The 12027-nt window shown below is 53.1% G+C and overlaps 1 protein-coding gene across 3 annotated transcripts in view; it reads right to left on the minus strand.

The window, feature by feature from the left end:
* HM13 (histocompatibility minor 13) overlaps nucleotides 1-12027 on the minus strand; it is a 36327-nt gene that overhangs the window by 10347 nt on the left and 13953 nt on the right. For all 3 annotated transcript variants that reach the window (XR_004130949.2, XM_031434023.2, XM_031434021.2), the window contains exons 4-8: nucleotides 7367-7455; nucleotides 5724-5809; nucleotides 5522-5647; nucleotides 4968-5025; nucleotides 1886-1969 (exon numbers count right to left, since the gene is read on the minus strand). Coding sequence is in view for 2 of the 3 variants with exons in the window: in XM_031434023.2 (XP_031289883.1) it covers nucleotides 1886-1969; nucleotides 4968-5025; nucleotides 5522-5647; nucleotides 5724-5809; nucleotides 7367-7455 (443 nt within the window). In the remaining variant the exon portion in view is untranslated. The remainder of the gene's footprint in view (nucleotides 1-1885; nucleotides 1970-4967; nucleotides 5026-5521; nucleotides 5648-5723; nucleotides 5810-7366; nucleotides 7456-12027) is intronic.

Genomic DNA, 12027 nt, shown 5'->3' on the forward strand with positions numbered 1-12027 from the left:
GACTGGTAACATGATTAATTTCAATCACAAAAATGAGTTAGCCCTCACTGAAGACTGTGAGGGAGCTGGTGGGTGGAGAGCAGATGAAAGTGGCATTTCTGGAAACAGGGCTGGGAACTCAGTGCCCCCTGGTGACTGAATTCTACAACTGCTCCTCACCTAATTCAGGGTCAGAGCTCCCAAGAGCTTTCACTTGTCATAATCCACCTGGGCCTCAAAATGACACAACCCATTCTTCCTTGAGAGGGTGCAGTAACTCCCCGATTGTGACTGCCGAGAGACTCAGACACAGGCAGGAATGTGCACACATACAGGGACGTCCCGAGCAGGCCTCAAGCCCAGAACTACGGCCAACACTGGGGAGTCTGCGGGGACCTGTGACAGATCCCACCCCGCAGGGAGAGCCGAGTGCTTCTGGGACTCTGTTTCTTCAGTGTGATGGGGCTGCCTCCTGGGGAAGCAGGTCTCCCCGTGAACGGTGGGAACACTGGGGCTCCAGACCACACCCCCACGGCCCCAAGGCCTGAGGCAAGTCTCTTTGAACTTCAGTTTTCCCATCAGTAAAAAGGAAATGCCCTCTACCTCGGCAGCTGCCAGGAGGAGCAAAGACAATGTATAAAAAACACTGAGCACGGGGCAAACAACAGGTGCTTGAGAAATGAGAGCTCTGTGATGATCACGTTATTGTTACTATTGTCGCAGAGCAGTTCTGACAGTCTGAACTTTACTGCAGTCAGACAGACCTGGGCTGCGTCCTGGCCCTGGTGCTTCCTAGTGTGTGAATTCATGCGAGCCCCCTCACTTCTGAGCCCAGCTTCCTCACCAGTAAAGGAGAGAGGCTCTGCTTCTCCACCATCCTTTACACAAAAGGAGAGTACCACAACAGAAGTGCCTGTAGACCCCACGTTGCTAGAAGAACTGTTACTTCCTACACTGGAAAATAAGCTGGCTTTTAATTTGTAACCAACTTTCTTCCTTTAAGTAAGTACCAGGGTTGCCCGACTGTGAGCCTCTGCAGCCAGGGGAGTAAGTCATGCCCTTCGGATGTTCACTGCCCCTGTCACCAGGCCCAGATCTTGCGGACACAGCATTCAAGCCTGAGCCACTTCAGCCGCCCTGAGAGGAGGCTCAGCTTTGCTCATAGTCTCCTCACTGGTAGTTTGGGCTGCTGGTGCCCCGAAGGTGTGGCAAGGCCCCCATGGACATATGCCAATGCTCAGGACTGCACACAGGGGCACCTGTGCCCATATTCACGGGTACGCTATCACCCAAATGCAGATAATGGGCTCAAAGGCCAGCTCATGCAGACGAGTAGATGCATGCCACCTGTCCCTCTGCCAAGGCTGCAGACACAGCAGCCCACAGCCACAGCGCCCGTGTCCACAAACACAGCGCACGTTCTCCCTGGAGCCCTGCCGGCACTGGGGTGGGGAGGACCAAAGGGACTGTGGCAGTCCTAGCACATCTGTGTTCCCTGCAAACATGTGGAAGGGGTGTGTGCACGTGTAGGTGTGTGAGAGGGTCAGCTTCCTTCAAGACTGTCACGGAATGTGCTTTTTCGAGTGTATTTCAGTCTGTCATATACATTTACTTCTGCAGTCCGTGAATGACATCTGATCACCCAGCCAGAAGCTCCGTGAGGGCAGTCTTGCTCACCACCGTCCCTCCAGTGCCTGCTCAGGGTGGGGCACAGGGCTGGCACTCTACGATGTGTGCTGAGGTGGACCCCTTCACCAAACCCCAGGCTGACCAGGGGTGGGGGCTGGGACGCCCCCAGCCAAACCTTTTCTCTTTCCCTTTCCCGGCGGCAAGGCTGTGTTCCAGTCTTCTTCCAGGGACTCCCCTGCCACCCCTTGCACTGCGGCCCCCACTCTGGCCCCGTTACCTGGGATGACGATATCCCCGAGTCCCAGCATGGCGAAGTTGTCTGCTTCCAGGCCCTTCTCCAGCAGATCCTGGGGAAACACCACTGCAGGGGGAGGCAGGGATGCGAGCAGTTGGCGGGAGCCCAGGGCACTCTGACTCAGCCCTCCCCCTCTGTTGTACAGAACTTACACACTTTGCATTTCTGGGTGGGGGATGGGAAGGGGGAGGTGACAGGATGCTGATGGGCTGAAGGGTTACACCTCCATCTGGAATCACAGCTGGCTGGAGCAGGGAAGGACCTAGGATAGTTGAGGCCCAAGGTTTGATGCCTTTATTGAGCTGTAACTCACATACCATTCAATTTCAATGCCCTTTTAGAGCTACAGAGCCCTTTGGTTAAATGGGATTGACCCTGAAGCACAGTATATAAGAAATGAAAGAGCTGACATCTAGTAGGCTTTCTTTTTTTTTTCTTTTTAACATTTTTTATTGATTTATAATCATTTTACAATGTTGTATCAAATCTAGTAGGCTTTCCATCTCACTGCAGCAGGGGCATGGCCAGAAGGGCCCTTGTCCTGAGGCAGGGGGAGCTCGGGCTATTGGCTCTTTCTGCATCTGCTGAGGGAGAAAAGGCCACAGACCTACAAATTCCTTGTTTAAAGCCCCTTACTAAGAAATCCTGCTGCTGACCGGCTTGTCTGGATAAATACAGACTGAGAGACATGCCTCCCTCTGCGTCCAGTTAGGGCAAGAGGTGGCTGTAACCAGATTTCATCCACAGGGCCTTGGAGCCTGAGAGAAGTCATGTGGGGGCTTCAGGGTCAGATTTTGTGGGTCTGAATCCTGGCTATGCTGTGTGACCTTGCACAGGCTACTTAACTGCCCTGTGCCTTAGTTTTCTCACCTGTGAAACAGGTGTAACAACTGGGTATAACTGAACTGACCGCACAGGGTTGTGGTGAGGGCTGGGTGATCTGCACACATTGTTAACCACTGCTTTGTGCCTTCTTTACTAACCCAGTCCTGATTTTGTAAAGGGCAGCCTTCCCAGGTGCTGAATCAAGTGTGGCATAAGGCCAAGACAATCAGGACAACCTGGACCTGGTCGCTGAATTCCGGACTTCCCCTGCAGTGAGGGGTGGTCACGTGACCCTGCTCTGGCCCGTGGTATGAAAGCAGAGGAAGCTGGGTGTTCTGGGCAAGCTTGTGCTTCCCTAATAAACACAGAGGCTCTTCCCTAGCCACTTCTCCTGCCTTGAATGCATCACAATGATTTATAGCTTTCCTCACTCATTCCCCGAATCCTCGTACCATTCAATTCTGAGTGGCAGATATGGAAACCAGGGCTCACAGGGATGAAGTCTCCTCCCTCAGGCCACACAACCAGCAAGTGTCAGATCTGGGACTTGAACCCAGGCCTCTTGACTTCAGCATATGTGCACTTAACACTCTGCTACTGCCTCTGAGCAGTACAGGGCAATAAGCTTTCTCCTCAAGCCAGAAAACCAAATTCCAAGCACCAGAAACCAAATATGACTGTCATTTCCCTGTTTAGAGCCTTCCAGTGGCTCACCACTGCCTACCAGGCAGTGTCTGGGCTTCTTGGCACGCCATCCTTGACTTCCCCAAACCTGGCCTCTTTGTTGCCACTCGCCTCAATTCAGCCACATCCCTTCCCCAACTCTCCATTCCCTCCACACGTTTCCCTGCTTGCAGCCCTTGGCTGAAGCTGTATTCTTCCAAATGCCCACACTGCCCTAGCCTGGTTGGTAAACATGTATTCATCTCCTGTGACCCAGGAAAGCTTTCCTGACACGTTGGCTGGGTTTATCCCGGACAGCACGTGGGACACAGCTGCTGTTCTGGCTCGCCCAGCATCTGTTCTCTTACACCCTCGGTTTTGGGGGGCTGCCACTTCACATACTCTGCCCCAGGCACTGGAGAGGGTGGTGACCCAGGCCTATGCACCATTCCCAGCGGGAGTGCCCAGCTCTTGGGTCAGGCCAGGCCCCAGGGGTGTATCCAAGTCAAAGCTGGGAGAAACTTGTTTTCCTCTGGGGTCACTGAGCTGGGGCTGTAGCATCTAGGAGCACTGAGTGGCCACAAGCCTCTTTTGGAGGAGAGCTGCGTGCAGGAGCAGGGAGGGAGACTGTGCGAGGACAGCTGACTCTTGACTCTCAGGCTGACTGACTTCACCCCGTCTGCCCACCTGCCGCCCTGAGCCCCCGCTCCTGGTGGGGCTCGCTCACCACAATGCCTTTCTCCTTCCGTCATGATTCTGATTCTGTTCTCCTCTTTGGGTCTCACGATCCCAGGAGGTGATTCTGGACTAGTCTAAGGCTTAAGCTACAAGTTCATCGTGCCCTCCCCATCCCATGCTGGGGAATGGGTCAGACTTGGGCCCGTGACCCAATTCTGGCCAGTGAAATGTGAGAGAGGCTGCCGGGAGGATCTGGGGAAAAACATCCTTCTCTGATGAAAGAGAGACATGAAGTTCCCTATTTCTGCCCCTGGACATGCTGAGAACGGTGGGGAGGAGGGCTGAGGGGACCTTGGCTCTTGGCGACTCCACTGAGGGTCATCAACCCAACTCCAGACGCTCTACAACTGGCCCTGCTGCAGTGTGAAATAACACTTCCGCATCATTTACAGATGCTTGTAGCTGGATTTTCTAATATATATAAACAACGGATACACTGAAGAACAAAAGCAGGGCAGTGTGAGCGGTGCGGGGCAGGCGGACAGCTAGCTCTGCACTACGGGGATCCAGAAAGGGGCTCCAGGTCTCGGTGTGGGGGTCTCCTGCTCTGTTAAGACATGCCTACCCCTCTGTGCTCACTCTCATTTCAGCTCGTCCCACGGCGCCTGCACTGTGACCAGGTGGCTGGAGGCCAGGACCTGGGCAGAGGGTGGCTGTGTGTCACAGCTGACTAATTGAACAGGAGAAGGAAAGCAGGCTGGAGACACAGGAGAGCTCAGAGGAGGAGGTGACATGTGGGGAAGAGCTAAGGGAGGGTATTGACCAAAGCAGGGACCACGACAGGGAGGGCCACGGGGGTGGGGGCAGACGGGCTCCCCATGGTGGGGAGGCCACTTACATTTTATTGGTGCCTCAAAGGACTTGGCCACTGTCACCATCACATTGGTGCCAAATACCTAGAAGGAGGAGAGAGGAGTCTAGAGGGAGGTGAGGACTGGGTGGGAAGGAATGGCTGTCCCTGGGCTTCTCACTGTGCCACTGCCAGAGATGGGGTGGGGGGCAGGGCCAGGAGCAGGAAGGGCTCCGGAGCAGAGGGGAAGCTGAGATCTGGTGACCACCGACACTGGACACCCATATGGACACTTCATGGGGTTCCTGGTTCTGGGCAGCAAAAGGGGCAATTCAATAGAGTTGGGAAAGGGTCTCTAATGGCTCCAGCCAGGCATCCTATGTTAGTTCAGGGCTCTGCCCTTCCCAAGAGATGAAGTCCTCCAGCACTGCCTGCTCAGGGGAGAAGAGGCTGCTGGAGGCCAGGGAAAGGGTGCCGGAGTCAGGCCGCCCTCAATCCCTCAGTGACGGCTCAGGGTGAGCACGCAGGTCCCGCAGCCCAGGGCTGGCGTGCGCTCCGTGGCAGCCTCTGTCCCCAGCACTGCGCCCACTGGGCCCACTCACCCAGAAGACATCGTAGATGAAGAGCCCGCCCAGCAGGATGCAGCCAGTGCTGACGTTGTTCAGATGCAGGAGCTCCACTCCGTTGAGGGAGAAGGCCAGGCCAAAGAGGTTGTTGGCAATCCAGTGCTGGGGAGAGGCGGGAGTGAGCCCCGCTCCTGCCCCCCAGCGCCTCCCCCACGCTGCCCCAGCCCCGGCTTCTTACCTTCCTCAGCAGGTACCAGACGCCAACGATGCTGCTCAGGCCCAGGCACACCAGGTCCTTGGTGTCAAACTCATAATTGATGATCTCTGGGCAGAGAGGCCGGGTAAGTCCACTCCCCGGGGCGGGGCTGCCCCTCCCACCTGTCAGCCCCTGGACGGAGGAGGGCATGGCTGTGGGCATCGTCAGAGGCCCACAGGCCGGGGGTGCTCACTGGAGCCACCCCCAGCCCCTCCAGTTTCCTAGTGGAGGGAATGGAGGCCCAGGGAGAATCCAGGCCTGGCGCAGGGTCAGTGGGAGGCAGTTCCCTCTCTGAGCTGCAGCTTCCTCATCTGTAAAAAGGCGATCACATCACCCCTGACAGGACTGCTGTGGTGAGCAGCTGAGATGCCCTGACAAAGTGCTCAGCATGGCGCCTGCACACACTGGGGGCTCTATCAATGCCAGCTGCACAGAGCCCAGGTCTTTAGCAAGGTCCCAGTTCATTCGGGAATCTTCCTACTCTGCCACCAAAGGAATCGAGAAGGTTGATGGCAGCGCTCTGTCACCAGGAGGAGGAGGAAGAAGGTAAGGAGGAGGCCTGGAGAAGCAGCAGGAGGGAGGAGGGAGGCTGCGCTGGCGGGGAGCCCTGCGGCAGACATCCTGCTGGTAGACCCCTTCTCCATAACCTCCAACTCTCCTAATGAGGAAGCCCAGAGAGGGGGTGGAGCCTGCCCAGGGCCACAGAGCACAGCCTCCTCTCTCAGATTCCTGAGTGTAGCAGACTGCTTGTTGGCCCCAATTTTTATCCTCTCCTCTGTGGTAAAAGCACTCTGATGATTTTTAACTGGACACAAGGCCAGTGAGCTCACGGTCACATTTTCTCGCTTCCCCTGCAGCTAAACGGGCCCAGGATACAGTTGCCTTTCCCTCTCTCAGGAGGGCCTGTGGAGCGGTGGTGTGCTAACCTGGACCCGAGTGCCCGAGTGCGCAGAGCACGAGACAGATGAAAAAACTCAACAATCACTGACTGGGCACAGATGCCTAGAGATGCACAAAGGACTCATACGAAATTGCTGCTCTCGAGGGACAAGGCAGACTGCTGGGTACGTTTACGAGTGTGACATTCACAGCTCAGACTTGTACACAGGAGAAGTACCTCCCACCTGGCCAAGCCACTGATAAAATGGTTACGGCATCTGAACCCACACCAGAACTCACCCCCATGGCCCAGGCTTTCCCCAATTCCTTGTGGTTTTCATTTTTTGAAAGCCATGGAACCCCTTTTCAAATCTTAGGTTGGGAAGTAGTCACACTAAAATTAGACAGGATAAAAATAGCTATGCCAGCCAACTGTTTCCTGAGCGTCCCTCCCGAGCCTGGTGGTATGCTGAACGCTCTCCCCTCACCACTTACTCACAGTCCTAACGACATGCCTATAAGGGAGATACTAGATTATAATGTTCATTTTACAGATTAAAAAAAAAAAAAACCTAACACTCAGAGAGGTTAAGATATACCCCCAGGGGCAGAGCTGGGATGTGACCCAGAGCCCACCTTTCCCATCGCTCACTGTACCGGGGAGTCCCAGTGTTGGAGAGACAAAGGGGAGGGAGGTGAAGACACCCAAGGGACACCCAAGGCAGGGGAAAGCGGGCAGCACTGACCTTCCTTGTTCTCCCCAGAGCCCTGTGTGAAGAGCAGCTGGTACTGTCGATTTGGGAAGTTGGCTGGAAAAAACCTATTCATGAAAGGGCTGGAAGGACAGACAAAGCAGGATGGCAAACTGTTACCCGGGTGCAATCACAGACCCCTCCTCCCGCCCCCTGCATTGGTTTACAAGCTGTTATCTCCCAACACCCTCAAAGATGCCCCACAGGTAGGTGTTACTGTGCCCATTGTACAGACATGAAAACAGAGGCCCTCAGAGGGCAAAGTGCCTGCCCAGGGAGTCAGTATCTGAGCTGACACTCGAACCTAGTTAGACTCCTAGTACTTCCATACTGCCTCTTAGTTATCACCTAAGAAACACAAAGCAGAGGCAGACTTTCACATAAAACACAGGTGATAGGAGAGCAATGGATTCCACAGTCTGGTTTCTGCACCATTTGTATGAGAGTCAATAATGCATATTCGGGTTCGAGCCAGCACAGGGCAAGTCCTCACTCTTCAAGGAGATCCACTGTGTCCAGGGAGGCGGCAGAGCTGGAATGAGGTGCCAACCAGTATCCTGGGGTGAGCTCTGACTCCTCAGAGTGAGCACGATGGGGCCCCACACTGCTTAGAAGGCTGGAAGGCCAGCAGCCGGGGGGGGGGGGGGCTCCTCAACCTCAGGTGGTCCTAGACAGACCACTTCCTCCTGGCTGGCTCCTCCCCAGCCAGTGGCAGCTGACTTGGTCTGGTCCAGAGTAGAGCAGGGGATGCACCAGCTGTGGCCAGGCCCACAAAGGGACATGAGATCCGCAGCCCTTTCTCCCGGGCTGGAGGTAGAGAGGTGAATGGGGGAGGAGGCATGAATTTTGCTTTGGACTCTCGGAACGAAAAGGTAAATCCCTTGTCCCAATTTCTCAGACGTCTCTATTCCAAACGCCATCCAGATGTGTGCAATGTGGCAAAATCAAAGCTGCAGCATTCTTCTGCATTTTGAGGCCATTAGAGATTTTCCATTAAAATGTCCATCCAATTGACCTTTTGCAGGTAGCCTGTTAAACCATCTTAATACATTTTGTAAACACCATACAAATCCAGCACACTCCTCTTTGTAGCAGTCAGCAGACCCAAAGCAAGCCTGAGCTGACTATAAAGTATATGGTATTCTGTTTGAAGGGATTTGTTTTAACCATTTCCTTTAATTATCAGTTTCCCAGAACACTTAGTTATGTTGACATGAGGCAATTCTTTCCAGGTGATTCTGTTTCCTTAAATATTATATAAACTGTGCCAACACAGACAAAGCATGAACAGTATAATCTGAACTACTGTTACCTTCACCTCTCATCTGAGTAATCAGCATGCTGTCAGCTTTATATGGCCAAATAAAAGGAATTAAACGTGAGAAAGAAAAGAATGCATGTTCCTGGACTCCCTTCCAGACCTATAAAGTCCAAGGACCTGATGATTGCCCCATTCCCTGACTTGTCAGGCCTGAGATTTTTACAAACTCGGCTGGACTTAATCAGCCAGAGGAATCATAGTCCCTAGGGTGGGAACAACCTCACATCCACTCCTTCCACGGGGCCTGTTTGCTGCTCAGGATTCTGGAAGCATCCCCTCTGATTCCTCAGCATGATCTACTTCCTGGCCAGACAGGAGCAGAGATGTTCTTTTCTGGATCACCTTCAGAGAAGGGACAGAAAACCAGGGGCTCTCGGCTCAGCCTGGTTCTCGGGGCGGCAGTATTGTGGAGTGACCATGAGCTTGGGAGACCCTGCCCTGAAGCCTGCTCTACCATGGGTGGCCCTGGGTGAGCCACTTCAGTGTATGTGGGGTAATACCACCTATCTCAAAGGGTGGCTGTGAAGATAGAAGAGAAGGCGGGGAGAAGCTCAGCCCAGCACCAGACCCTCAACAGGGGTCATAGGAAGTATGAGCTTCCATCTTCACTACACACTTTCACTTATTTCATTCGGCAACATTAGCTCAGACTGACAAAGACTAATGAGGTGGGCAAATCCAGAATGGTGCTCCCAACTGTAGGAAAATGGACATAGGCCAAGGGGTACCCAGGGCATAGCAGCAAAGGCAGGGGAAAGGGAGCTTATAAGACTCTGGGGCTTGGAGGAACAAAATGTGGATTCAGCAACCACCTCTGGGTCTCAGTTTCCCCACCTGTCAAACAGCCAATCCCTCCCAGTCTGCAGGCTGCGGCATGAATGTTGCAAGGGCTCTGGGAATACATATTGACATGGCAGGCACTAGGATGGAGTTGGGAAAGGGTCTCCACAGATGGGTCTGAGCAGATGGGAGGCAGCAGCTGGGATAGGTAGGCTGGAAGCTACTTTCAGCTCAGTCTGCTGAATCACTTTGAGGGAGTCTGAAGCTAGAGGGTGTGAGCAGAGGCAGAGAGAAGGCCTGAGGTGCTAAACCTTTCACTCCAGCCTGGCCTCTGCCTTAACAGCAGTGGTTAGCAGCATGGACACAAGCCAGGCTGCCTGGGTTCAAATCCTGGCCCTGCCACTGAGCTGTTTTGTGCAACTGTTTCCTCTTTTGGAACACTACAACAGTATCTTTCTCATAGGGTTATTAAGAGGATTAAACGAATGCTTGGCACCCTGTAAGCTTAACTGCAGCTTCAACTCCAAACAGGAAGTCTCTAAACCGATGTCTTTGTTATCCTAAGAGGGGCTGCTAGTAACCTGGGGCAAGAGTCAAGCAACCTGGCTGCTGTGAGCCTGCCTTGAGGGCAGGGGTCCTGTCTCCTCACCCTCACTTCACCTGTGCCAGACCTGGGCCCGGGAGACAGCTGGTAAGTCCTTGCTGAACACCCCTGCATGTGGGCTTTTTAGCAGGAAGAGCCTCCTTCTGGCCCTCGATGGCGCATGTCAAACCTAAAGGTCACTGTTTCCTGCTGGGAAACCACATCCTGGTGCTCTGCTCCTCTGGGGGTGGAAGGCAAGGGTCAGTGGAACTAGTGACGTGGACTTGCCCTCCCGGGGTGGCAGGTTTGGCTGTATAGGCCTTTCCCTCTAAAGGTCAGCTGGGTGGGATATGAGCTCACAGGTGATAAAAATAAGCTCAGGTTCCCTTGGCAGGAAGGAAACTGGCATGGGAGCCTTGGCAACTGTACAGGGTAAGGGCAGCCTGCGGGCCTTCACCTTCCTCCAACGCCCCAAGCTGTGGTTTCTTCCCAGGGAGGCTGGAGGCGGGCAGGGAAGGGAGGGAATCCCATGAGCACCTCTGCCTGGGGCTCGCTCGCACAGCCTCCCAGCAGGCCTCTCCTTCACTGATCCTCAGGAGACCACAGGCCGACTGGAGAGGGTGCCCAACCCCTCCTTAAGTTCTCTCTTCTCCATCACTTTCACCAAAACTGGTCTGGCTGTGGAGTTAGACAGACCAGGGCTCAAAACCTCACTCTGCTCCTACTAGCTGTGATTTCTGGTGGTCATTCAATCCCGCTGAGCCTCCATTTTCCTGTCTTAAACCTTTAGATCTAGTTGTTTGAATCCTGAGGAAGGTCTGACTCTAAGTTTGTGGATATAAACATCTCATCAAAATTCTTTCAGGAAATACTTAGGAAAACTCAATTTGATTGAAGAAAAGCAAATTTAATTCTTGGATCAACTATCTAAATGGCAGGATTAAATTATGCCTTCCCTCCTTTCTGCTAAAATTATTTTCATCCGATTCAGTTCTTTTCCATGTAAACTTTACAGTAATGATTTCTTCCATCAGTTTTTAGTCCTATCAAGTATTTTAGAGAACAGCTCAGACCCCGTATGGTGAGTACCCCTTATGCCCACAGCCATCCATTCTTTTTATAAGATCTAATTTTCCTGGGTCACATTGCTTACTCCATATTTTATTAAGAAAATGAGTCTTCTGCTAATTTTCAGTCACTAGCAAATTGTACCATATGCATTTTTAGTTGCTTTGGTTCTATTTTCTGTTGATAATTTCTATTGGTAAAAAATTATGAATTGGCTAAGATAGACAAATTGTTTCTTGGTTAATCCGTGAGAAATTTGGGACAATGTTCCTCAATCATTGTTCCAAAAGAAAAAAAAAAAACGTTTTTGGTGTCAAAATGATACCGGTTCAAAATAACCTGCTTGGGCCCGTGGATGGCTATCTCTCTAGTAGGATTGTTGAGGTAAAGTGAAATAGTGAGTCCTCAGCACATGGCCTGACAGAATCTATTGACTTCTCTCACACTGAGGTAGTAGCTGGGCTGTGGGGAGGACTCGGGGGAGGGGGCGGTGTCTCAAGGCTCTTGTGGATGGTGGGCGGTGGTGAGGGGCTAGAACTGGGGGAACCCTAACCAGCATGGGGAGTGACTACCCCGACTCCGGTCCACCAGGAAAAGAGAGGCCTATCCTCTGAGGAAGGGTGTCTGGGTTTGCCACTAACTTGCTGGGTCCAAGTCACTCGGCTTCTCCGGGCTTTCACATTTTAGGATTGAAGGGCTGGCCTAGAATCCTCCCAAGGTGACTAGAACAAGACCCTGTGGTTGAAGAGTAGGTGTAGTGGAAGACGACACTGAACTCAGTCAAAAGACCAGAGCTGAGTCCCAGCGTATGAACTTGGGCCGCTGCTCATCCTGGGCGTGCTTGGCACTGTGCTCTGGGCACTTTACGCTTGGTCCCTCCCACGCCCCACAAGGAGGGACGCA

The sequence above is a fragment of the Camelus dromedarius genome, chromosome 18, assembly GCF_036321535.1.
Source record: "Camelus dromedarius isolate mCamDro1 chromosome 18, mCamDro1.pat, whole genome shotgun sequence".
Classification (NCBI taxonomy): Eukaryota; Metazoa; Chordata; class Mammalia; order Artiodactyla; family Camelidae; genus Camelus; species Camelus dromedarius.